Source organism: Oreochromis niloticus, linkage group LG8, assembly GCF_001858045.2.
Source record: "Oreochromis niloticus isolate F11D_XX linkage group LG8, O_niloticus_UMD_NMBU, whole genome shotgun sequence".
Classification (NCBI taxonomy): domain Eukaryota; kingdom Metazoa; phylum Chordata; class Actinopteri; order Cichliformes; family Cichlidae; genus Oreochromis; species Oreochromis niloticus.
Window position 1 is genome coordinate 1,990,628 of NC_031973.2, and position 27,186 is coordinate 2,017,813.

The window sequence follows — 27,186 nt, forward strand, 5'->3', positions numbered from 1 at the left end:
GCATACAAAAGAAGCTTTATTGATCAAAACAATCTGAACAGAAGACGCTGAAGAACAGGAGATCCTGGAAATCCACCAGAGGAGGAAACTAACCTGAAACCAAGAAACTAAACTGAGGAGCAAAGAAGGAAACAGGAAAAAACAGGTCGGAGCAAGAAGGCGACCAACTTCACTTAAAATGTCTCACCTGTCCCCAGCTGGAAGCAGAGGACAGGTGAGACAGTCTGCAGCTGCACACGGGAGGGTCAAAGGTCACAGAGCAGAGCCAAAATACACAAAATATTTTTCACTGTTTGGAGAATTTTGACAATCTGATCAATCAATTATTTATGAAACAGTCATATGTTGATCGATCAGTGATGATTAGCTGCAGTCATTATTTTAGGGATACAAACAGGACTGGAAGAAGCTGGAAGTAGTAAATATAAACGAGTATTAATGCTCACACTTTAATACAGGAGTAACACATGACCTGATGATGTAATATACAGAATACTGTGGTTGTACTTCATGTTCACACTGTGGTGAAGGATGCAAACACTTCCTCCACCATGTGGAGGCGCTGCTGAGCTGCCTGCTTTTCTGGACACTGCCAGCTTTAACCATCCAGCTCCTGGTCCTCTGGTGGGCGGGGCTCCTGCCTCCCGGTGACCTGCAGAGACACAGCAGCACACAGGTGTGAGTCAGCGAGTCGCCGCTCTCTTCCAACGGGCCGAGCGCTTCGTTCCACAGCGTCCTCTGATCAGCAGACGTGTGCACGCTACCTTATGGCTGAAACAGACGGCAGAGATGAAGAGCAGCAGGCTCAGCAGCAGGAGCAGCAGTCTGATGACAAACACTGTTGGATCTGATGAGACACATTCAGCCGTCACATTAGATGTTAGGAGAACAACAGCTGGCATCAAACACAAACATCAGGCAGGCCCCGCCTACATCTCTGACTCCATCTGAGCCTACGTCAGGTGGGACCTGCTGCTGTTTCATACCTGAGCTCCACTCTGCTTCAGCTCACCTGAGACAGTGAGAGACAGCTGACGGCTCTCAGAGGAGAAGTTACGAGAAAACACGAAGACGCGATAAACACAGCTGTAGGTTCCTTGGTGGGCGGGCTCTGCAGCAGGGAACAGGAAGTGGGCAGAGTGATTGACAGCTGGCTGGGTGTAGTTGCTGGTGGTGTTGGAGGAGGTGAAGGTGAGCTGGAAAGAGCCTCCTGGGTACTGAGGCTGGATGGAGCAGCTGATGGTGAAGCTGGAGCCTTTTAACACCCAAGAAGACTCCTGCTGCTGGACCTGGGAGTCCCCGTCATTGGACGAGAAGGACGCTGAGATGATTGGCTGAACCAGCAGGTCTGTAAACAGAGAGACGATTGGCTGAACTTTACTCGACTCCTTTAATGTTAAACTCCGTTGGCTCACAGCGACTCCCTTACCTGAGCAGATGAGCTCCAGGACGGTGGGTGACTGGGATGATGTGGCACACTCCCTCAGTGTAGATCCAGATTTAACACAGGCAGGTTTGATCTTCCACGTTGGTCCATCCCAGGATGCATTTCTGCTTCCTGTTAAAACAGCAGAGCCACAGTCCAGCTCTCTGCAGGCTACAGCTGCATCCATCAGGGTCCAGCCTGAGGCCTCCACAGATCTCCACAGTCCCTGTTTCACCTCCAGCGTACCTGCACAGCGACTGGCTCCTCCCACCAACCTGACAGGCTCTGACAGAAAGCAGAGAGTCATCAGTCAAAGAATAAAGTGAGTTTGAACCAAAGCTGCAGCTCCTCTTCTACCTGAGCAGGTGAGTCCAGCAGCTTTGCCAGGTGAGCAGCTGCTTCTAGCTGAGCCTGAGCTTCTACAGTCCAGGAGAGCAGACTCATGGCCTCCACACTGGAACTCTCTGCTCCACACCGGAGCCTCCACTTCTCCATAGAGCGCCCCCTGGAGGAGCGAAGGAGGCCCACAGCCAAGCTCCCTGCAGCCCACCTCTGCATCCTGCAGGTCAAAGTCATCTTCACACACTGAGGACCATCTCTGGTTAGACTTCACCTGCAGTCTGCCTGAACACAGACTGGAACCATTCAGCAGCCTGACAGAGTCTGCAGAGATCAGAGAAATCAAACAGAGATCCAATAAAAGAGTCTTTGCTGTCCTCGCCCTGGGAGCTGGCACAGGAGTGGGTGCTGGCTGGGCGTCAGCCGCATCGTCCGGAGGAACTGGTACCGGTGCGGGGACGTGCTGAGCCCTAACTGCTCGAGGAGCTGGTAAAGGGACAAGCTGAGGCTTAACTGCCTTCACCTGAGCAGGATGAACAGGTGAAGGTGTTAGGTTTATATTGTGGATTGTCATTTATATATATAACCATATATTCTTAGAGGTGTATAATCGATTGCATATTGATAGGATGTGTGATCCTTAGCAGTCTACAAAGACTCTGCTTGCCTCCCAGGTGCACTCTGGCATATACACACACATCCTGGGGTGATGAGAGAGGTCGTACCTTCTCTTACTGTTGTATGGTATGGTAAACACATCTATGTCTGTTTTAGTATAAGTGCCTTTTGTTTAGATGAACTGCTGGACTTCCAGGCCAGCAGATTTAGGGGAGTCGTTCACATGGTCACATCTTGACCCCACACACACACACACACCTACACGACACACAGACAAGGTACTCTTTGTTACATCATATGTTAATGAACTTATGCATATTCATGTAACCTCAATAAAGAGCAGTGCTACGAGGGAGCAGACGAGAGCGACTGGGGTTCGAGCGGAAGGAACGGCGCTCGTCACAGTTCTCTCCCTCGTGCACGAGATCAAACAAAGAGCTCTGCTTGGTGTCCAATGCTTTTTCCTGTTGTAGTAGAATTCTCATTCCAGCGGTGGGTCTGTGCCAGACAGACCCATCAGAAGGGAATGGCTGAATCTGAGGCATCTTGCTAACAGGAAATGACTGAACTGTGGGTGAGGAAATAATGATTGAGTGGGAGAAATTATCAGGTTTAGCGGTGTGAATGTTTTTAATGATGGCCTGGGATGGTGGAACAGTCTTTATGGAAGAAGGATGGTGAGTATTAATTGGAAACTCTAGAATGTAATCACAGTAAACAGTCTTTTCTTGGTGGATGGTGAACAGTCTCTGGCAGGTTTACAGTCTCTGGGTTGTGGTGATGGGGAAGAAAAAAGTCTGTTTCGCTCACCACCGGACACTGCTGCTCCAAGCAGGAAGAGCGACAGCGGCGTGAGCCTCACTTCTCCTTCGCGGAAACAGCTGAGTCGCTGAGTGAGGGAGCCCCCGTTGAGCTGAGATGGGAGGCAGAGCTGCTGCGCCACAGCGAGGCGGAAGGGCCGGTGAGTGAGGCGGCTGGCGGGCGAGCGAGGAGCCGAAGCGCGGCGAGAGGCGCCCACTCTCTGCAGCGAATGCTTGGATGCAGGTGAGGCAGCAGGTGGAAGAATGCGGCCTCTCTGAGGCCCGCCCAGAGCCAGGCGAGTCCCCGCGAAGACGTGCTCCCTCTCTGTGAAGAGCCGCTGTTTTTCCCTGAGCTACTCCGTCCAGCGAGAGAGCGCTGCCTCCTGTCGCTCGAAAAGGTCAGAGTCCGCTGGGTCACACTCGTGTCTTCGTGGCACGGGTCGTGTCATTCTGTCAGGGGTTGCAGTGTGGATGTGGAGAAGAGGAAGTGACCCAAATGCAGGATTTGCAGTGAAAGCTGGTGTTTATTGCAGATGGAATGAACGAACAGAACAGGAGCAGGAAATGGCTGACTGACTGAATGAACTGAACATACAGCGACAACCTAACATCAACAATGACACAACACTGAACAGAGAGAAACTGAGGGTTTAAATACAGGGACTGATGAGGATGATAATGAGAGACCGGTGAGTACACAGCTGAACATAATGAAACCGGAAATGGAACATGAGGAAAACAAACAGTGAACACGAACTGAAAACGCTGGGTCAACGACCCAGGAAGCCTGACCGCAATCTGATGAACGGGTCTGGGTTTGGCGGTTGCCAGGACAATGGTACTGGTCTGACTGCAATGCGCCAAGCGTAAAGTTTGGTGGAGGGGGGATAATGATGTGGGGTTGTTTTTCAGGAGTTTGAATCAGCCTCTTAGTTCCAGTTAAAGACACTGTTCATGCTTCAGCATACAAAGACATTTTAGACAATTTCATGCTCCCAACTTTATGGGAACAGTTTGCGGATGGTCACTTCCTGTTCCAACATGACCGCACACTAGTGCACAAAGCAAGGTCCATAAAGACATGGATCAGGTGTGGAAGAACTTGACTGGCCTGCACCGGACTGAACATCTTTGGGATGAATTAGAGACTGTGAGCCAGGCCTTCTCATCCAACATCAGTGTCTGACCTCACAAATGTGCTTCTGGGAAAATTATCCAAAATGTCCACAAACACTCCTAAACCTGTGGAAAGCATTCCCAGGAGAGTTAAGGCTATTCTAGCTGCAAAGGGTGGGGCAATATCATATTAAACTCAATGGATTACGTAGGGGATTTCACTCAAGTTCGTATGCATGTGAAGGCAGACAAGTGAATACTTTTGGCAATATTGCTTCAAAACTTTTAAATTAATCTAAAGCTGTTGCTTGAAAACTATTTCACAGTAAATCTAAAAGATGCCCTGAGGTTACTGGTCCCTAAACCAGTATGTGCCAGTTCCATGCAATGATGTGTTTTTTTTATGTTGTTATTGTCGGCCATTTATGAGATTTTGAAGCATTATTTCATTTTATTGTTTACACAAAATACATTAAAGCTGGATTTGGTGTAAATGTGTTTTGGACAACTATCAAAATTTTTTAGCAAAGTTTCATTTTTGCAACTAAAAGCCTACACGCGAGACAGTCTGAATGACAAACTCCGTTTTTATATTTTATACCATGACCAAAATGTGCAGCTTTTACTATAAAAGTGAATGTTCTGTTTCCAGTTTGCATCACAGTTGTTTAATTGTTTCTTTTACGAGATGAATAATGGAACTGATACTTCTTTGAAATCTATTTCATGTTTGCATCAGCACAAAAAGGGAAATAAAAACAGGAAAACACCCAAAACTTTCATGTTTCATTATACAGCTTCAACTTCAGATGAATTAATTCTTGCTTTGGCTCTCGGAGGAGGCGGACGCACTTTCTCTCCTCTCCCTTATCTTCCCTGCTTAGTTCTTATGTCCTTGTCTAGTCTCGTGTTTTTTTTGTATTACTTTCCCTGGAACTGTCACGGACCCAGCTCCAGGGATTCGGGGTCCGTGAGCAGTGTGGACTACTATTGTAGTTATTATTATTATTATTGTTGTTGTTGTTGTTGTTGTTGTTGTTTTTATTGTTATTATTGTTATTATGGTTGTGTCTGCTGTCCTGTGTTCCGTGTTTGTGTACTGTCAGGTGTTTATGGGTGTGTGCGTGTGTGTGTGAGGGTGCGGTCGTGGCAGGCACTTTTAGGCCTGGTGGGTGTGGCCCTGCCAGCTGACCGGTCACACTCAGGAATCCACACACACCTCACCACACACATCAAAACAGTGTGGCTGAGAGCTCCTCGATGCTGGATTGTTGAGTGACTTCCCGTCAGTCTTAGTTAATGTGCAAGGTTAGTGCAAGTCTGCCGTTAGGTTTTGTACTCACGGCTGCCTTTTGTATGCGTGTTTCCCCAGGAGGAATTGTGGCGACCAGGAGGCAGCACACGGACAGTACACAGGGAACGGAGACAGAGCACGGAGCACGGGATAAGGGAGAAGACACGGAACAGGAGTCGGGATCGCACGGGGGATTTATTGTTGTTTGGATTTTCACCACTGTAAATAAATGCACTGCCTTCATCATCAAGTCCTGCATTTTGGGTCCTCATTCCTCACATCCCCACGGTCTGCCTGCCAGACCACGACAGGAACACTCTCTCACAGTCTGTTTCTAAAACCTAAAAGAGAATTATGGATTTGATCAACTGGTCTCTGAATGCTATTGACACCCTTTTCTCAACGAGAAGTCTGGGCTCGGGAGAGCCTGAGTGCCCTGGAGGGACTTTCCCTGCCGGATACACGATGGACGGGTGGCAGAAATGGAGGATCGTGTGCCTGGCGGGACTGTCGATCGAGGACGCTGAAGATATCTGCCTATTCGGAACCATGATAACAGGGTTCTTGCTGATCGGAGCTGGCCTGGCCCTGACTTATTGGAGAATTAAGAAAGCGGAACCGGCTGTTCAAACCCCCACAAGGCTGCCTGCTGGGATTGAATCGATGGGACGAGGCGCGACTTCTCAGAAAGGGCTCACGGAAGGCAGCATGGTTAAGAGCTTGGAGGCGCTAGTGGCTGCAGTGAATACTCAGAATAACATCTCTGAGCAGATATTGGGATACATCAGGGAAGAATCCGCTCAGAACAACACCTATGGGCGGAAGCTGGAATACATCACGGATCAGTTGGCTGCAGTCGTGAGGTCTCAGAATCTGCTCTGTGAGCAAAAGAGTGACAAGATCACGGAATCGACGGCTAATAACATCATGGAGAAACTGGCAGCTATCCAACGGGAGATTGAGAGACCAGTGTCGGAGTGTTAAAAACAGCTTGAAATTCTCATGAGTTGTTTGCAAAAAGAAAAATCACCATCATAATGCGGCTACCCCTTCGGCGCCAGCTGTGGGCTCAAGGCTGGAGCTGAACAACAACACCCTGATAACGACTGTGTTGAGTCTGTTCCTTCCCATTCCATGCAAGGCCACCTGGGTTGGCTGGAAGACTGTTTACTTAGCCTGGCAGGGCGAAGGACACTGTCTCAGCTGAACTCTGGACACACACACACATACATATACTGATACTGATAAGCACTCACTGATGCATCACCCTCCCTACCCAACGCCACCTCCAACGCTTACCTCCCCTCTGATCATCAGGTCAGTTGGAGGCGCAGTCGAAGATTGCAGTCGTCCCAGATCACTGGAACATTTTCCCATGTTGCTTGTCTGTGTTTATTGTGTTATGGTGTGTTGATATCTGTGCATTCCTGTATTATCCTTTTGTGTTACATATTTCAATGTTTTTTTCCTCGCTACCTGGCCTGACCTGTCTCCCCAATGTGATGTTTGTATTGTATGTACGGTCGGCAAGGTCTGTCACCTCGGTTGTGGGCAAAAGACCTGCAACTGACAAATACAGGCTATCTCATCTCTCATCTCATTAAACTTTATAAACAAACCAAAAAGGCCTTCTGAACACAATCAGCTCAATGATGCTGGACTCAGGACCGTCAGATTACAATGTCTCAACATTCCTACCAAACGAGGAGACCATGAACACGTCCAGTGAACTTCTACCACGGTCACAGAGGAGACAGGTAACGAGAAACTTCACCATCCTAGATGATGTCTCTGACAGACTTACCTGAACAGGTGATATCAAGGGTGGAGGAAGAGTGATCTGCTGATGCGCACTCTTTCAGAGCATATCCAGCCTGAACACAGAGTGACTCCACCCACCACACCGACCTCTGTGAAGAACTCTGTGTATTTCCTACAGAAACAGCAGAACCACAGTTCATCTGTCCACAGACAGCAGCTGCATCCTTCAGGTTCCAGATTTCCATCGCCACTGGTCTCCACTCTCCTCGTCTCACCTCCAGCGTACCTGCACAGTGACTGGCTCCTCCCACCAACCTGACAGGCTCTGACAGAAAGCAGAGAGTCATCAGTCACAGAATAAAGTGAGTTTGAACCAAAGCTGCAGCTCCTCTTCTACCTGAGCAGGTGAGTCCAGCAGCTTTGCCAGGTGAGCAGCTGCTTCTCACTGAGCCTGAGCTTCTACAGTCCAGGAGAGCAGACTCATGGCCTCCACACTGGAACTCTCTGCTCCACACTGGAGCCTCCACTTCTCCATAGAGCGCCCCCTGGAGGTGCAAAGGAGGCCCACAGCCAAGCTCCCTGCAGATCACCTCTGCATCCTGCAGGTCAAAGTCATCTTCACACACTGAGGACCATCTCTGGTTAGACTTCACCTGCAGTCTGCCTGAACACAGACTGGAACCATTCAGCAGCCTGACAGAGTCTGCAGAGATCAGAGAAATCAAACAGAGATCCAGTAAAACACTGAAACACAAAGTAAATGTTTCTTCTGTGGCATGGTCTTGGGAAGCATGCAAAACGACACCATGGTACAGTTTAACTGAGAAAAAAAGGAGGCTCTACACCCTGAAAGTCAGGCGGTTACCTTATGCACATTTCCTTCTTCTTTTCTCAAAGATTAAGAACCTGATGGTTTCCTGTTCCTGGTTCTGCTGTGAGTTAGTTAGCAGTCAGTCACACCTGCCAGTGACCAGTAATAGAAAAAAATAGCTACTGGAAACTCAGCCTAGAGCTTTGTGACTGGATCACACTGATGCCAATGTTTCCTTCAAATGCATGGATCAAAATACATGTCCTATTACTTCGCCCTGTGTGAGTTTTTGATGTTTTTAGACTAATTCTAACATCAGTAGACCAGTATCATTCTAATATGCACCGTTGTAATGGAGGAATAGTTTTTTTTTACTTACCTAAACTTTTAACACTTTTAAAGAAGTTGATAATGAGTTCGACGACAATGTCCTGGAGAGTGTCAAAGTTTTTGACTATGTAAATTTTATTCTGATCAGAGTTGATCAACTTCAGCTGAGTCACATTGACTTTTGCAACACCTGAAAGACAAAAGTGTCAGCACTGTTGCTTAACATGTGAGCTATATGGCATTATCATATTTGGAACCAGTGTCCTGCAGACAGGTTGGACTCACTTCCACTCTGGGCAGGGGTTCGTATACTTGGATTGTTAGGGTGGAAAAATTATTGATTGTTTATAGAATTATTGTTTTATTTTAATGTATACACAATGCAAATGTGCTCATAAACAAGTTGGCGCTCCGTGTTTTGAGGGTTGAGAGCTTCATTCAGCGCTATTGTCTGGATTTGAAATATTGCAGGAACCCGTAGAGTGAAGGAGGGTTTTTGCAGCATGCTTACATACACATGATACTGGTTAGAATAGTCTCTGGGTCAAGAAGTCCAAACGAGACGCCCTGAGCTGGGCCTTAGAATCAGCAGAAGAATAATGGATAATATTAGATAATCAAGGCTATGCAGGGGGTGTGTTGTGTGTCTGTCTTTCTGATTACATGAGAAGCAGATACGAGGCGAAGTCAGAAGGAAGGGACTGAACGCGGGAGGACTGACCGTAGTCACAGTTGTTGTCACAGTATATAAGCTGCACAGCCCGTGTCAGGGTTATCTTTGGTGTGAGGCAGACTGTTGTATCACACTGGGGTCCGGCACTGTAAACTTGTAATTCCAACAGCTGAAGCAAATTAAATCTTACCCTGTTTGGAACAGTTTTGGGTAAGGTTTTAAAGGTTTTTAGGATTAAAATAGGCTTTGCTCAAGGTTTCAGGCAGGGTTCATTACCCTGTTTGGACCTGATTTTGGGATTGGGAAATAAGCTGGTAGAGGGGGCCGAGATAAGTCAAGTCTGGAATTCTCTACTCAGACTACCGTCCCCATGACCCAAACCCTGAGAAGTGGTAGAAAATGTGCTCAACAGTGAATTTTAAATCAGCCATCAAGATGTTATTGAAGTTTAGACTTTCAGATATAGTTAAAGAGGTTTAAATCATTTTTTTCTCATTAAATATCTTTAGAACATTTTTTAATGGTTAAGACTTAATCAAAAAAATTAAATTATTCACCAATAACAAAGACTTCAATGCCGCTGTCTTTCAAATTCTTTGAGGGAAGTTCTATGTCATCATAAGACGCCCCATCTGTGATCATAACAGCAATTTTTTTGGAGTCTGGACGCATTCCCACATTGGGTTTGAACTGGTTACGGAGGATGTGTGTCAGAGCTTTTCCTGTGACAAGAAAGAGGAAACAAGAAGTGGAGAGTGGTAAAGCACGATCAATATAAACCCCAAGATGTATTTCAACAGGAAACCATCAGAGAGCTTTGGTAGTATGTGAGTGATGTATCCCTTCAGATTATCCTGATGTAATTGTGTTGGATTCCATTTAAAAACAATCAGTATACAAAAATACTTTCATCGTCATTTTCATTCAACTGTATACAGAAATAAAATACATTTGGCTCCCATGTCTTAGATCCCATTTCCCAGATGGTGAGAACCTCCTCTAGACTGGATAATAAGCTGCTTGCTCACCTGTGTAAGTGCTTCCACGCCCTTTTTCTAGGTCTTCTATGGCCCTCAGCAGGGATTCTTTGGTCTGGTGGGTGTTCAGGTGCCACATAGTCCTTGGTGTGGTACTGAACAAAGTCAGACCTGCAGAAAACACCCAGCAGAGCATTCAGTTCATAATACAAACTAATTATGTTTAAAAGATCACTAAAAACACACTACTTGTCAGGGGTTGTGTCGTGTGGAGGTGAGGAAGTGACCCAAATGCAGGACTCGTGGATAGTGAAGAACTGAAGATGGTTTATTATGAAGCGTGGATGAACAGGGCAGGAACGAAAGGACTGACTGGCTGAAAGACTGAATGGCTGGCTGAACTGAACACAGGCGGAAACGACAACATAACATCAATGACACGACAGTGAACGAGTGGAAACAGAGGACTTAAATACACAGACTGATGAGGATGATAATGAGAGACCGGTGAGTACACAGCTGAACATAATCTGGCTAATAACACAAGAGACGAGCTGACACAGGAAAAACAGGAAGTGAAAACAGATGTGGCAACATAATGTAAACACAACCTAAACGTAACAAAACTGAAAACACTGGGTCACCGACCCAGGAACCCTGACACTACTGTTATGAGCTCATAGCAAGAATAAATTGGTATACATGTATTTGAATATTTCCCCAAGCTTTAAGTCCTTTTTTAAGGAAACAGTATCATTACTAACAGTCAGGTAGTAGTAAGAGCATAAATAAAAATATTACCGATCTGGACTCGATCCAGACCGATGTCAAGGTTGTTGACAAAGTGCTTGAGAAACGACCGAATGATTCTGAAGTCCTGAAGAGTGATGCTCCCAGACTCATCCACCAGTATCACTAGGTCAGCTTTGGCTGTTTCACACTGAGCATCTTCATAAAAAACAGAACTGTGAGACAGAAGAAAACTCCAGACAGATCAGCACATTCTCACTCCCAAAGTGTAACATTTTACGCTAGGTGGCAAATCTTTGGTATGTTAGGCTTTCGGCCACCTAACATTTAACACGATTAAGGTGGTGGTTAAGGTTAGGGTTAGGGCTCTAATACACGGCTGGAACGTCTCTTACCCCCGTGAGCTTCGATCTATTGGATTCCATCCACAGCCTGGCGCGTATCATAGGAAAGCGGAAAGTTACCTTTGACATTCCTGAGGGACGCTCTTGGACGTGAGCGTTGGTATATTTTGCGTTCGGAGTGAGAACGGGATCGACAAATAACCAAACTGACCATTAATACACCACAGTAGGATCCCAAATGTAGTGTGTTCAAAGTGTTTGGATACTTCATTATGTCTTTGAAATGTTTTTTTCTATTTAATGCAGCACTGTGGTGGATTCTGTCTCAACAGATCTGAAAGGTTAAAGGTCTAAGCTGGTTCAAGCTGTTTAAGATTACTGTGCTTGCTGAGGAGTCAGTCATTTTTGTGGTGTGTCCCTCTGCTTTTCTGTTCAACCTGATAAAACTGCTTCACTATGATATGAAGATAACTAGATGGTACTAGAAGGATTTACAGGAGCAAAGCCCTCTGAAAGAGTTACAGCGCTGTATTATTAGAGTAATTATCACTAAAATCTAGACTTGTTTTGTGACTGCATTGTAATTTTGGATCATGTTCCATGTTGTTTAGTTTATGAGGCTGCCAAGTCTCCCATCAACGACACAAACTGCATCGGGGTCAGGAATTTATAGAATTTAATGAGGAGGATTCTGTCAGGAAGTGCTCCCAGCATGAAATGTTTGATATCAACAGATTTCCATACCAGATTGGTCGGGAATGCAACGGATAGGCTCAGACGAAGTCAGATGATCCACTGTGGTAACCGCTAGAAGGACAAGAAAAAGGTGGGATATATCACAGTTTGAACAGTAACAGGTGTGTGTGTGTGTGTGTATAAAGAGTAAAAACAGAGTTGAGGACTGCCGTGTACGATAAGAGGAATAGTTTGATGCTTGCTTTCATTTTATGTCTTTTTTATGTTTTTTATTGATATTTTTGCTCTTAGAATATTACTAAACATATTGTATTATAAACAAATACTAAAAGAGCTGGCAGGACCACCAAAAAACTATCCCAGACCACCAAAAAACAATTTAGGCCAAAAAATTCACAAAGAAAGAACAATATAAGATCGTCAACTGCACCAGAGTGTAAAACTGCTAAATGTAGATTAAAAAACATTTAGTGTCTCTCTTCTAACTCCTTCTTAGTAAATGATTTAATAATTGATCAACATATTGATTGATCCTGCTTTAAAATGACTGGGATGAATTAACACCTTGAGTCAAGTTAACTGTAAAATAGATCACACTCCTCAGTCTCTATGGAAGAGTTTGCACCAGCGTGCAAGAGAGGAGAGTCCATCTCTTATTCAGCGCTCAGATTCATGAGGAACAATGCAGTTTTCATCCTTGTTGTGGATCACTGGACCAGCTCCTCATCTTCTCAGTGATCTTCAAGGCTGCATGGAACTTTGCCCAACCTTTCTACATGTGCTGTGGGGAGGGAGAAGACATACCACTGTGTCGTTTGATCCAGTGGGAAGTGCTTCTGGATCATTCCTATGGGACATTTCCAACGATGTATTTCATACTGCTTTATCAAGGCTTGGTCATGGGGGCAGCAGCCTAAACGGAGACACCCAGACTTCCCTCTCCCTGGCCAGTTCATCCGGGTGAGCACCGATACTTTTCCAGATTAGTTTAGAAACGTAATCTCTCTGCTGTGTCCTGGGTCTGCCTCTGGACTCCCTGTAGACCGTTACAACGTTAGTCCTCGAGAGCCGGTGTCCTGCAGGTTTTAGATCTCACCCTGGTCACCACACCTGAATCAAATTAGTTCATTACCAGGCCTCTGGAGAACTTAAAGACATGTTGAGGAGCTAATTTAGCCATTTAAATCAGCTGTGTTGGATCAAGGACACATCTAAAACCTGCAGGACACCGGCCCTCGAGGCCTGGAGTTCCCTACCCCTGCTGTAGAACATGCCTGGAACACCTTACCCAGGAGTATCTCCGAAGGCATCCTAATCAGATGCGCAAACCACATCCATTGGCTCAGGCACCCTATGGAGAAAACCCATTTCCACTGCTGAAGTTGGCTATTGGATTGGAGTCATTTGGTCACTGGAAAAGCTGGAACAACGGCAGTGAGACCTTGGTCCTTAATGGTGGTAATAAGTCAGACTTTACCTGTGAAAGTTGGACTCTGCCAGGGCTGTGCTTCATCACTGATCATGCTCATAAATTTTATGAATAGAACTTTTAGCTGCAGCCAGGGTCTGAGGGGTTCCACTTTGGCAACCCTAGGATCGCTTCTCTGCTTTTGATAGTTGACACACTCCCTCATTCAGTTGGTGTGAAGTGGCAGGAATGACAATGAGCACCTTGAACGCTTCATGTGCACCTCCTGGGTGGGTGTTCTGGGCATATCCTACCTACCGAGAGAAGACCAAAGAAATTCTGGAGAAATTATATCTCTTAGCTGGCCTGGGAATGCCTCGATGTTTCTTTGGATGACCTGGTGGAGGTGGGCAAGAAGAGAGAAGTCTGGGCATCTCTGCTAAGACCGCTGGCTCTTTGACCAGGACTCAGAAAAGTGACAGGAATTAGACGGGTTGTTGGGTGGATGTAATCATGGACTTTTGCTTACCTAAGTTATTTGAACCTTTTGAGAGGTCGATGGTGATATTTCTGATGATACCATTAAGGGACTTGAAATCCTTGATAAAGTACACGTGGTCATTATCAGAGGCGATGACCTTTAGCTCACTCTCTCTGGCACCCTGCACACCTGAAATATAAGAACTTATTAAAACACCCGAAAATGTTTGGGAAAGTCTATCAACTCTGTTTTGTTACATTTTAGACAAAAACCTGACTGACAGACCAAGCCAATAGCTCCTTATTTTTAGTCTCAAGGACATAGTTTTTTCTGACAGCCAGAAATGTGCATATGAGTAGCCTGTTGGAGGTCATTTATTGGGCTCTGGCAGCCCTTAGAAACTGAGTCACTAGTGTTTATTGTTTACTGCTGATAGAAGCAGCTGGATTAATTGTGGAGAGTACAGGACTGTAATCTCTGCTTAATCTCAGAAAAATTCAATTGCAGAGATTCTCAGTGCAAATGGAAAATGGCCCAAAGACAAAAGTAAGCCCTGCTATCTATGGGTTCCTGGGAAACTCTTGGATTGCTTTTGCAGTATTCTGTAGTGTGGTGTGGTCTGAAGAAGACTGTGGTGGTGTACACAGTTCAAAATATTATTTAAAAAATGTGTATTCAGGTTTTTATTTGTCTCACTGTTTGGACTGAATACATCAACAAATGAACAATTCAGTCACCAATAGCATAGACCTCGATGTCATTGTGTTTCAGGTTCTTTGAAGGCAGGAGTACTTTATCCTGTGATTCCCCGTCTGTGATCAGAACGGCAATCCTTCTGGAGTCTGGGCGCATTCCCACACTGGGTTTAAACTGGTTATGGAGGATGTGCTCCAGAGCTTTTCCTGTATGATGGCAGAAAGTGACGTCAGCAGGTCAAGAGTTTCAAATGTCATGGACTAAAACCCAATTATGGGTTTTACACACACACACACACACACACACACACACAGTAAAAAGTCAACCATGAATCAAATGACATATTTAAACAAGAAATCTTAAAATAAAGCTAATGTTACATGTTGCTCCAACAGCCCGATGACAACTGTCACTGCTCAGGGCTGGGGGGGTTGAGGGGTTACCCTTTAGACAGCACTATAATGCACAGGCAGCTCGGTTCAGACATACACCCGGTCTGGGGGGCGCTCGTGTACACTGATGGAGTAGGACGCACTCTTCTCAGCTCCGCACTTTTCCTCCTATTTTCCAACAATTAACGCGACACCCTGCTTCTTTACTTAACTAGTCAACAGCACTACTGTAGTAATTTTGTAATTTTTCTTCAGGAAACTCATTTTCACTCCAATGAACAGAGACGTTTAAGAGCAAATTGGGTGTCGCAGGTCTACCAGTCCACTTTCACATCTAGGGCCAGAGGTGTTGCTATACTTATTCGGAAAACCACTCCATTTATATTTGGATCCGTCGTTACGGATCCGGGTGGGAGATTTGTTTTGGTGTCTGGGTCCATTAACTCTTTTCCACTGGTTTTGCTAAATAATTATGCCCCTAATTTTGACTGTCCTGACTTCTTTTCCAAAATATTTGGCCTAATTTCTGGTTATAACATGTCTAATATAATAATTGGTGGCGATTTTAACTGCTATTTTGATCCTGTTTTGGATAGATCATCTACAAAAATAGCCCCCACTACTAGATCCATGGCAGTTCTGAACAACCTGGTAAAATCACACGACATGGTAGACGTTTGGAGGCTTCAGCATCCAGATGACAGGCAATATTCCTTTTTTTCACCTGTACATCGTAGCTTTACCAGAATAGATTACTTTGTTACAGATTCTAGACTATTACCCAGTATTATTAGCTCTGCTTATCATCAAATCTTGATTTCTGACCATGCCCCACTTACCATGAAAATAGATTTTCATTTACAGCCTCGAATTTTCAATTGGAAATTCAATTCTACCCTTCTGTCAGACAAAACTTTTTCCACTTATGTTTCTACTGACATTTCAGATTTCTTAAAACACAACGACAACGGTGAGGTCTCTGACTCCACTCTTTGGGAATCATTTAAGGCAGTATTGCGTGGCAAGATCATCTCCTTTCAAACATTTTCGAAAAAGACTAGATTAATTCGTCTGTCCCAAATTGAGTCTGAATTATCACCATTAGAGGAGGCACTTCGCCAGTCTGATACTGAGGACATATCTAATGCTATTCTAAAACTAAAACTTGAATACAATCATATTTTGGGAACCCAAGTCGGAAGCAATATTATTAAACTGAAACAAAGACACTTTGAGTTGGGAGATAAACCCCATAAATTACTTGCCAGACAATTAAAAGATGTGCAAGCCCATCGGACCATACATAAAATTGCCTCTTCTACCGGTGAATTCATTACTGATCCTAAGCTGATTAATGACAGATTCGTGGAATTTTTCAGCCAACTATACTCTTCTAAATCGAACGCCACTGACTCTGAGCTTTTTAGCTTTCTTAACTCTCTGAACATTCCAACCCTCACAGAGTCTGCCACCCGCGCTCGAAGCTGACTTTAGTATCACAGAAGTCAAAGCTGCTATCCTTTCTTTCCCTAGCGGTAAAGTGTAGAATTAAAGAAATTATTTTACTGCTACTGTTCATAACCATCATCTTTATCGTTGCATTAATTATCATTCATCAAAGCATTTATTGAAGCTGTTGGCATTATGTTATAATTTGTATTACAGGGGTTATCATAATCACATATTAACATTTTTATTACAGGTGCAGTTATAACCACTTTAAATCGTTGAGTTAAATCTATAATCTTAAAAGCTTATATGCTGAGTATATTGTTACAGTGAAATAGTAGCGGAGCAAAGGCCTGAATGTATTCAGCAACATGTTGCACTAGAGTTTACTTGACAACAGGTGACAGAAGGAGGACAAGTCCATGGGGACCTCAAAGGCCTGAGATCATCACCATATTTGGAAGAGGATGCCAGAAAGGGGAACTTCTGCGTCTGCATTTATCTCTTAAGATTGATCGTTGTCTGTAAAAGAGGCAAATACTGTTCTTAAGATGCAAATTATGTGCTTGTAAACGCAAGAGGGGGCGTTATAATACCCTGATGTTATAAAAGCAATCTGAAGTGTATTTTTGGGCGGAGATTTACAACTGATGTTTTGCAGTTTACACCTCCCCACGCTGCGTGTATTCATTAAAATCAATTGTCTGACCAAGCTCTTCTGGACCATCGTTGTTTTACTCTCGTCCTCAATTTCGGACACTTAACAAAAGCCTGCGGACCGAATGGGTTCAACATAGAATTTTAAAAATCCCATGTTGATATAATCGCTCCACTTTTACTCAGAATGGTGAACTGCTCCATTGCACGGGGCTCTTTTCCTGATAGCATATATGATGCCCACATTTGTCTTCTCCCTAAGAAGGACAGAGACCCCACCAATGTGTCTTCATATCGCCCACTTAGTTTATTAAACTGCGATCAAAAAATCATTGCAAAAGTCTTGTCTTCACGTCTTAATAAATTTTTGGGCACTTTAATTCAACAAGATCAAACTGGGTTTATCCCAGACAGATTTGCTTTCTCTAACACCCGTCGTCTATTGAATGTACTGTATGGAACAAACTCTCCAAATTCAGCTGTTATTTCATTAGATGCACAACAAGCTTTTGATCAAATTGAGTGGAAATACCTGTTTGCTACACTTGAGAAATTTGGCTTTGGTAGTAATTTTACAACTTTGGTACGTATCCTTTATGCACGGCCAAGATCATCGGTACTGACAAATTTTGATAGATCACATCCGTTTCTACTTCACCGGGGGACTAGGCAGGGCTGCTGTTTATCTCCACTGCTCTTTGCTCTAGCTATGGAACCTCTGGCCATTGCAGTTAGAAGCAGCTCTGATATTGTAGGTATATCCTGTGGTCCTGTCAAATCCACCATAACTCTATATGCAGATGATGTGGCTCTAACACTGTCTGATGCCAGGCTGTCTTTGCCTCCCCTGCTTCATCTCATTAACAAATTTGGACAACTCTCTGGTTTCACAATTAATTGGGACAAGTCCATTTTGACTCTAGCTTAATCTCTAGCTTACCTTTTAAAACCACCAGCAGTCACTTTAAATACCTAGGTATTAACATTCCCAGAAACCGTAAGCTGCTATTTAAATTGAACTTTCAGATCCTCATTGATAGTATTAAAGCTAAGGTAGATAAATGGACTCTTCTCCCACTTTCTTTAATTGGACGTGTCAATATTATTAAAATGGTTGTACTTCCTAAATTTATTAATCTCCTCCAAAACATACCCATCTTTCTCACCTCATCCTTTTTTAAAACTATCGACTCTATCATTTTGTCTTTCATCTGGGCAAATAAACCCCATAGAATCTCAAAGGCACACTTGCAGACACTCCCCTCTGAGGGCGGATTAGGCCTCCCAGTTTTCAGGCACTACTACTGGGCTTGCCATGCCAGAATGTGGGTTTTCTGTAACAGTGTTTCTGCTGTTTCTGCTGTTCAGAAGGGATGCGGTCCTTCTTGGCCTTTTATAGAGGCGCACAACGCTAAATCAATTTTTGGTACGTCACTTGATGCTATTCTGTTTTCTAAGCCAAACGTACCTACCAAACTTCTAAGTAATGAGTTTGTCCTAGGTCATTCTCTTAGGATCTTAAAGCAAGTTAGGGGTGCTTTGTGCCTTCCAGACCTATCCATTTTTGCTCCCATAACTGAAAACCTTTCTTTTTCACCTGGCTTGATGGACCCTGTGTTTAAGCTTTGGTCAGAATTAGGTCTTCACACTATTAAGGACCTCTACATCGACAATTGTTTTGCTTCATTTGCTCAGCTGCAATCAAAATTTATGCTCCCCTCTGCTCATTTATTTAGATACTTACAAATTAGGAATTTTGTTAAACACTCTTTTGCCCATCTGGATAAGCCCCCTGCTCATAGTGACTTTTATGATTATTTGATTAAAAATCCCACTTCCAAACACCTGATCAGCCAATTTACTACACTTTTTACAGCACCTACAAACCACATCAAGGATGCTTGGGTTAAGGACTTGGAAGTAGACATATCGGATGCTTTGTGGGCCAATGGGTTGAAGAAGATTAAAGAATGCTCTGTTAATGCCAGACTACAACTTATACAGTTCAAGGTCCTTCATCGTTTGCAGTGTGACAGATGCAAAGCAATGGAAGGAACCCTTGGTTACCATTTCTGGTCTTGCCCTACACTCTGGTGTTTCTGGGCAGAGATATTTAATATATAACCGGATTTATGATTTAAAATTAAAGCCGGATGGTGTACTTGCAGTGCTAGGCTGCTCCCTAACCTCATTGGCACTCAGACGTCCTCTTCAGAAAGCCTTAATGTTTGGCATGATTGTAGCCAAAAGCCTGGAAATCACCTTCTCCTCCATTGTTCAGGGTTTGGCTATGTGAGATGATTGCATGTTTGTATATTGAAAAGGTTTGTTATCGTCTGGCTGACACTCATTTTAAGTTTGTCGAAATCTGGGGCCCTTTTCTCAATCATATTAACGGGGATTCAACATAAACTTTAACCCGTTTGACTGCACTTTGTGTTTGTGTGATACTGAACTTCTGCCGGACCCTGATTCCTTCCTGGACTTGTTCCCCACATCTTCTGGACTTGGTGAACTCTCTGTTGCCCTGTCTAACCTCACACAGAAGATCATCTTCTTTGGACACTGGTATTTCTTTTGATCTTTTGATTTGTACTGGCTAACCGGTGTATTTTTTCTTTTCTTTCCTGTTTTCCTGTTTCGTGTTTTTGTTGTTTTTTTTGTTTTGTTTTGTTTTGTTTTTTTTTCTGTGCTTGAATGTTATTGTTTTTGTATCTTATGTCCTTTGTCTGGTGTGATTTTATGTAACTTTGAACTTAAAATCTTATAAATAAACATTTAAAAAAAAAGACATGCACCCGGTCTGATTTATTCCCATCAATGAATTTAATGTATGTTTGAGGCATGAAGACTCCTCTCGTCTCAGCTCTGTCACCAATTTGTTTTCACTCAGAGTTTGGGCATATGCTAACACAGCTTCACCTTCACACACACAGCCACGATGATCGATGTCCTGCTGTGCTGCTCATTATTGGAAAACAACAGTAACTACTCTACACCATCGAGTTAGCGAGGTTAGTTGGCCAACACTAGAGGTTCACTGTAGTGATGTTCCCAGTTTTTACTAATCTTCTCTGAGAACGGATAAATTAGTTTGTCCATCCAAGTGTTGTAGGATAAACAGACTATAGCAGTTTCACTCAAAGCACATGTCCACAGATGGATTAATATTATTGTCACTACTACATGTTGCACCTGTTAGTGAATTATTGTAAAAAATATGTTCAGATTTCTAAAATCAACTTCTACATACATAAACGTGTATGATTCCATGCCAAGATCTTTTGAATGTCTAGTCTGTTTTATTTGATCTAGTCTATGTTTTTTGTAATAATTTATGCTTTCTGTGTTGTTTCTTTTTAAACTATCAGTTTAAAAATGGGCTTTTTAAAAAAATAAAGCCTATGCGTGCCTGTTTGGTACTTCTATCCACTTGTGAATGATTTCTCTGTTTATTGTGCAGCAGATACTTTTTCAGAAATAATTTTTGTATCAGATCCTGATTGTTCGGGATGAAATTTTTTAACCTGGTTCAATGATCACCTCTGCTACCTTATGGTGACAACCTCCTGTAGGCTGGGTAATATCCTGCTTACTCACCTGTCTTGGTGCTTCCACCAGTTCGTTCTAGTTCTTCTATGGCCCTCAGCAGGGTGTGTTTGGTCTGGTGGGTGTTCAGGTGCCACGCTGTCCTTGCTTTGGTACTGAACAAAGTCAGACCTGCAGAAAACAAGCAGCAATGTGAAAAACAACAAGGACACACAGAGCTCGTCATTCTAATTCATACATGATAGTTATTAGCACTTTGTACAAATGACAGATTATTAAAAGCACAATAACTAAGGGGAGTTCATGTGTGTTTGTGTGGTATTCTTTTACAAAGTTAAAGTACTTTTGAAATAAACAGTATTAAATATAATAGTAATGGTATGACTCGCAGTAAAAACATTACCGATCTGGACTGCATCGGGGCCGATGTTGAGGCTGTTGACGATGGCAACAAGAAACGTTTGAATTTTATCAAAGTCATTTCTGCTGATGCTCCCAGACTCATCCACCAACATCACAAGGTCAACTTTGGCTGTTTCACAGTGAACACCTGAAACAACAAAGGATTATGGGATACAAGAGAAGACCAAACAAATTTCTGAAGAGAGAAGCAGGCTGGGAGGTCGGTGTTAGGTCTAAACTTATAGACCTCGCTGACTCAGAGACTTATTCCGGTGAACAAAGCAAGACGATCAGTTTCAACTCGCGCAATGGAAGCCCGGTCGGAATCTCAGAACAGCACTCTGTCCTCGACCTCAGATGACTCCGACCCCAGCATCTGCTGCAGCCTTTTTATTGAAATGACACAACCCCCATTGTAAACCCTATGTGGTGTGTCGTAAAGTCAAAAGCACTGTGTGTGTGTGTGTGCATGTGCGAGCATGTGTGTGTGTGTGTGTGTGTGTGTGTGTGTGTGCATGTGCGAGCGTCATCTCCCCTCACCCCTGTATATGGCTTAGCTTCCTCTAATGGTTTACCATATACAAACACAGGTGAGGAGGCTGGGGAGGACAATAGAAAAAAAAGAATGTCTTTGTATTGCAGCTTGAAACAAGATCCACAATTGTAAGCACAAAAATGACAACATTTAACAATTCACTCTAACAGTCGGTACAGACCAAGCTCCTGTCTGAGAAACCTCACACTCCTCTGATCACCAACTAATTCCCATACATTAACAGGAATCAAACAACAGTAACTGAAGTGGTTATTAAAGATAAAATTACAAGTTACTAAATGAAAAAAAATGTTCTGTGATTTGGAAAAAACAACAGCAACTATAATATTTTGGAATCACACACAGAAATGAAACATGCCGTATTACGACATAAATAAATAAAGTAACGGAGATAACTCTTACAGTGAAGTCGATAAAGCAGCTTTTTAATGATTTGATCAAAATGGAGGGAAATTTCCAGATATTTCTACGGCTTAGATAAACTTAACTATTAATGAAATAAGACTTCTACCCCCGTGGTTAACAATAAAATAATTTCCAACTTCAGATAGCAGCCCAACACTTGGGCCGGTGACACTGATAGCTCGAGTCAAAGAATTTAAACCTCACAGAACTGAAAACTATACTCAGTATAAATCAGCAGCACAGTTTTGGGATGTTATTGAAACCCTTTATTAGATTTATTTAAATCATGGAAGAGAAAGATGTAATAAAGGAATAACAGCTCTAATTGCCAAACATGCTACTTCGTTCAGCTGCTAGCTTCGGGGTCTGCACAGCAGATAACACGCGACCACCTCCTCCTGTCCCAGCATCCTCCTCTGTCAGACCAACCTTCTGCATCTCCTCCATCACTACATCCATGAATCTTCTCTGAGCTTTTCTTCTTTTTCTCCATCCTTTGTCCAATATCTCCACTCTGAGCTGTCTGATGGACTCATTTCTGATCCTGACTGTCCTGCTCACTCACGGTGAACATCTGAACTTCTGCAGCTCTGCCTCCTCTCTTTCTGTCACTGATCTCCAAACCAAACATCACAGCAGGTCTCACTACCATCTTGTAAACCTTTCCTTTCTTAATGGACTCATTTAATTCTAAGGGTCAAATATTAATTTATGGAGAATTTAAACAGGTAACTGTAATAATAAAGTCCATTTCAGAATTCATAAAAATGACAACAAAAGCAGCAGAAGGTCCACGGACTGGAACAAACAAATTCTTTACGTAGCTGGAACTGAGCTACAAGTGTGCAAACACACACAAACATAAGAAGGATATTTTATTTGTATCAGTGGAACATTTTAGATGTGTTGTTAAACTGTCATGTGTTAGGCAGTAGGAACTTCTGTTTAGATAGAGGCAGCTGGAAAACGCAGCTGAATTTAAAAGGAAAAGAAAACCAAACATAACACACTCAAAGAAACTCTGGTGGCTTGGCTGCCAACCACAGTGGCAGAAGCCTTACAGAGGCTTGGGAGATAGCCACCATTAGGGACAGAGACCTTTGGACTTGGGTGGCACAGGACAAAACGGCTGAGGACCCACAGACTCTCTCCTCTCTGTCCCATCTCCCATGATAGCTGGGGCATGCTGTCTCATGTTTAGCTGGCTCTAGAAGCTTTGCAGATTCAGGGTCCTCTAGCTTCACTGAAGTGCAGGTACAAACCAACGTCTCAGAGCTGCCCAGAGCAAAGACAGTAAGAGGGCAAAGAAATAATGTCCGGGCTGGCCAGAAGTCTCTGGCTGGGCCTGGATGACAGCAGATGTGAGCAGAGAGGCTGGCACAGACTGCACAGGATCCTCAGGGCTCACAGGATACAGACTCTTCTGACAACTGGGGCTGCGCAGGGCATGCCAGCGACTCTGGCAGGCAGGGCTAAATTCACAGAACCCCCCATATAACCTCTGTCCACAGCCCGGCCAGGAAGGAGGCTCGACCCAATGTGAAGCCAGCAGCATCCTCCAACAGGCTGGACAGCAGTAGTGTCGAGGCTGGACTGACGTAGATAGATGACTCACAGAACGGGTCAGGTCCAGCAAGAAGGATGACAGCTGGTGATGGAGACTACTGGCTTGCAGCCCCCAAACCATCCCTGGGAGCCCGCTTCCTCCTCCCAGGTAGCTGGTGATGAGGTGTGGGTGCAGTGCTGAGCTAGCTGGTTGCAAGGTTGGTGAATAGATGGCTGGCAAAATACCAGCCCACCCTCATCATTGAAGCCTCACACGGACGATGGGTAGCTGTAGAGTCGAACAGCTGCCCAGAGCAGCTTGAGTGTGGAGCCGTGGCAGGCAGCAGTGAGGATGAGGAGCTGGAACTAACAGCTGAGGTGTGCCTGTCACTGGAAAACTGGGGGAGCAGAGAGCTGGGTTTCCATGGGGGTTAGAGACACTGGGGATTGAAGCGATCCTCAATAATAATTAACTGCACATTAATTCTTCCTTCATAGCACATATTCCAACTAATAAAACATTGATGTCTCTGGAGTCATGAGCTTGTGAGGAAAGTTTAGGAAATTAGTTCCTCATCAAGGAGGAGAGTGATATCTTCTGGGTTCATGGTGTAGTCGCATTGTTCTGTCATGTGTTAAACAACGTGCAGACCCAGATGCAGACTCTGAGATGTATTAAAAAAACTGAAAACTAACCTATGTTTAGGCTGAGGCAGCAAATCCTATTAAATAAAACTGAATTAACCTGACTTAGTCACAGGCTAAAAACAGGCTCTGCTCCACCGTAAACATGTATTTTCTCAGCAGTGTGCACACAGAGCAACTTTCATGATGTTTATTATATATTTTTTTTTAACTTCAAATGGTAAATAGACTGGTTCTTACAGAAATGGCCGAAATTATCGGCAACCCTGGGATTTTCCCAAAAAAGCCATATTTGGCAGTGTTTCACACAGAACTCCAAAAATAAGCCGGACAAATTTATTGGCACCTTTTTAAAAATTGTGGTTAAATTGTTTTATGTCAAGCATATGATGCTCGTTTAAACTCACCTGTGGCAAGAAACAGGTGTTGCAATATAGCAATCACACCTGAAGCCAGTTAAAATGGAGAAAAGTTCACTCAGCCTGTCCGTGTGTCTGAGTGTGCCGCAGTGAGCGTGGAGAACAGAAGGAAGAAAACTGTCTGAGGACAAAACCTGTGGAAAAATATCTGAAGGCTACGAGTCCATCTCCAGAGGTCTTCATGTTCCTTTGTCTACTGTGAGCAACATAACCAAGACGTTCACAACACATGGCACTGTAGCTAATCTCCCTGGACGTGGACAGAAGAGAAATACTGATAAAAGACTGCAGCGAAGGATAGTCTGAATGGTGGATAAACAGCCTCAATCAACTTCCTAACAAATTCAAGCTGTTCTGCAGACTCAGGGTGCAACAGTGTGAGCTCGAACTATCCATCGACACCTGAACGAGATGAGACGCTATGGCCGGAGAGCCAGGAGGACCCCGCTGACACAGAAACATAATAAAGCCAGACTGGAGTTTGCCAAAATGTACTTGAGGAAGACAAAATCCTTCCTGGAGAACGTATTGTGGACATGTGAGACCCAGCTCATCATTCTACTGGTTACTGAAAAGGCAATGAGGCCTATGAGGAAAAGAACTCAGAACTTACACTCAAACATGGTGCAGGTTCTAAGATGTTTTGCTGCCTTTGGCACTGGATGCCTTGACTGTGTGCAAGACATCATGAAGGCTGAAGAGTACCAAAACATTTTGGTTTGCAATGTAGGGCTCAGTGTCAGAAAGCTGGGTCTGTATCAGAGGTCATGGGTGTTCCAGCAGGACAATGACCCCAAACATGCCTCTAAAAGCACCCAGAAGAGGTTGGAGACAAAGTGCTGCCAGCAATGAGTCCGGATCCAAATCTGATTAAACACTTATGAAGAGATCTCAAAATTGCTGTTGGGACAAGGCGCCCTTCAAACCCGAGAGACTTCGAGCAGTTTGCAGAAGAAAAGTTGTTGAAAATTCCAGTTGAGAGGTGTAACCAGTTTGTGGGTTACAGGAAGTGATTGTCTGCAGTTATTTTTTCCAAAGGGCAACCAAAAATTAAGTTGAGGTTGCCAATAATTTTGTCCAGACCAGTTTTTGAGTTTTTTGTGAAAAGCTGTCAAATGTGGCTTTTTTCTGCTTTTTTGTGTTGATAAAGGACAAAAACATATGTATACCAAGACATTTGTAATTGTAAAAATTTTCTGGAAAAATTCCAGCCATAGCTGTACATCTATACTCGAGCACTCAAAAGATTTATACGATGTGTTTCATTCCCCCATCCTAGTGTTTTCTAACTAAGATTCACATGTTGACAAAGATGAAGAGAGAAACTTGTGATCCACTATCTTGCCCAAGGATACCTTGGCTCATTTCTAATACATCTCCTTAAAATGTCTGTAAAAATACAACAAATGGACTCAGACAGATCTGAAGAGGTTTAGATTCATGTCTGCCTCTTACTGTGTATAATATTAATGTAAACCAGTACAAACAGGACAGGCTGTTGTTGCAGAGTCCTACCTGAGCCCCACAGCAGCAGCAGAACCAGCAGCAGGTGATCCATGTCAGGTCCACGTCCGTCTCCTCTCGGTCTGTCCGACTCTTCAGCTCTCTGCTAATAAACTGCTGTTTCCTCTTCATCTGTTATCTACTTATCAGCCAACTGATGAGCAGCTTCTCACAACTGAAACGCCACAGATTAAAGATCAGCTGGCCCTCGGGTGAGTAGATTTCATCATGCCAGACTCTGAGATGTTGACTCAACTGTAACGATGTGAAGTGTTCGGGGTCCGATGTTCTGACCCAGACTGTGTCGAGCTCGGTTTAACAATCACATCAGGAGCGACACATATATGCTTCAACCGCACAGCTGCTTCACACACCTGAGCCTGACGTTTAATGACACACAGCACGTCCTCATTAAAGCTAAACAACCACACTTCTATTTCCTTTTTGTACATGTTCCTCCAAGTCTCACACAGCCTGCTTCACAGATCCGAGTATGAAAACTCACCTATGTGGGAAATTGTTTAATAAACAATGTATTTCAAAGGTTGTTGTTAATGTATCTTAATGCATGCTCAATCATCCAGGTAAATCACCCGAGGAGAAAGACAGATTCTTGCAAAATGGTTGAACTTTGCAGTGACGCTGAGACAAATCCCACTAGTGGAACTGATCACAGCCACAGAAACAGCAGTTCGAAACAACAACACTGCTGATGAAAGTTTCGGCCTGTCTCAGCAATGCAAAGCCCCCAGCATCCAACATCAGCATGGAGGAGAGGAAGGCTCTCACATCACTTAGTAATGAAACAGCATTATCATCCTTCCAGCAGACAAGGGTAGGTGCACAGCTCTGCTAAACCAGAAAGACTATCATGAGAAGATTTTGTCACTGCTCAGTGACGAAAATACTTATGAGCCCCTGAAACGAGACCCAGGAAGTGGCTACAGGAAGAGGGTGATAGACTGTCTGAAGCAGTTAGAACAAGACAAGGCTATCGACCGGACCTCATACCACAGGCTGTACCCAGGGGAGTCTACACCAAGCCTGTATGGTTTACCGAAGATACATAAACAGGGTGCACCTTTAAGACCAATTGTCTGCATGATCAACTCGGTCACCTATAACATCTCCAAGTGTCTGGCTT

At 43.9% G+C, this 27,186-nt stretch overlaps 1 protein-coding gene across 2 annotated transcripts; it reads right to left on the reverse strand.

Annotated features, from left to right (window-relative positions):
* On the reverse strand, positions 1-26,504 carry LOC100697348 (collagen alpha-1(XII) chain). 2 transcript variants are annotated; one of them, XM_019362387.2, is made up of 17 exons: positions 26,055-26,504; positions 20,971-21,117; positions 20,619-20,738; positions 14,562-14,726; positions 13,873-14,013; positions 11,984-12,046; positions 10,947-11,093; positions 10,197-10,316; positions 9,726-9,890; positions 8,545-8,685; positions 7,752-8,057; positions 7,398-7,679; positions 1,784-2,089; positions 1,430-1,711; positions 1,013-1,348; positions 765-847; positions 1-652 (listed from the first exon to the last, which is right to left on the reverse strand). In XM_019362387.2, the coding sequence occupies exons 1-17, from the start codon at positions 26,095-26,097 to the stop codon at positions 599-601; spliced, it is 2,901 nt and encodes a 966-aa protein (XP_019217932.1). In that variant the 5' UTR covers positions 26,098-26,504; the 3' UTR covers positions 1-598. The 2 variants fall into 2 exon arrangements, with proteins under 2 accessions (XP_019217932.1, XP_019217933.1); XM_019362388.2 differs by lacking the exons at positions 1,784-2,089; positions 7,398-7,679 and having other exon boundaries at positions 26,055-26,502.
* Positions 26,505-27,186: the final 682 nt, after the last annotated feature.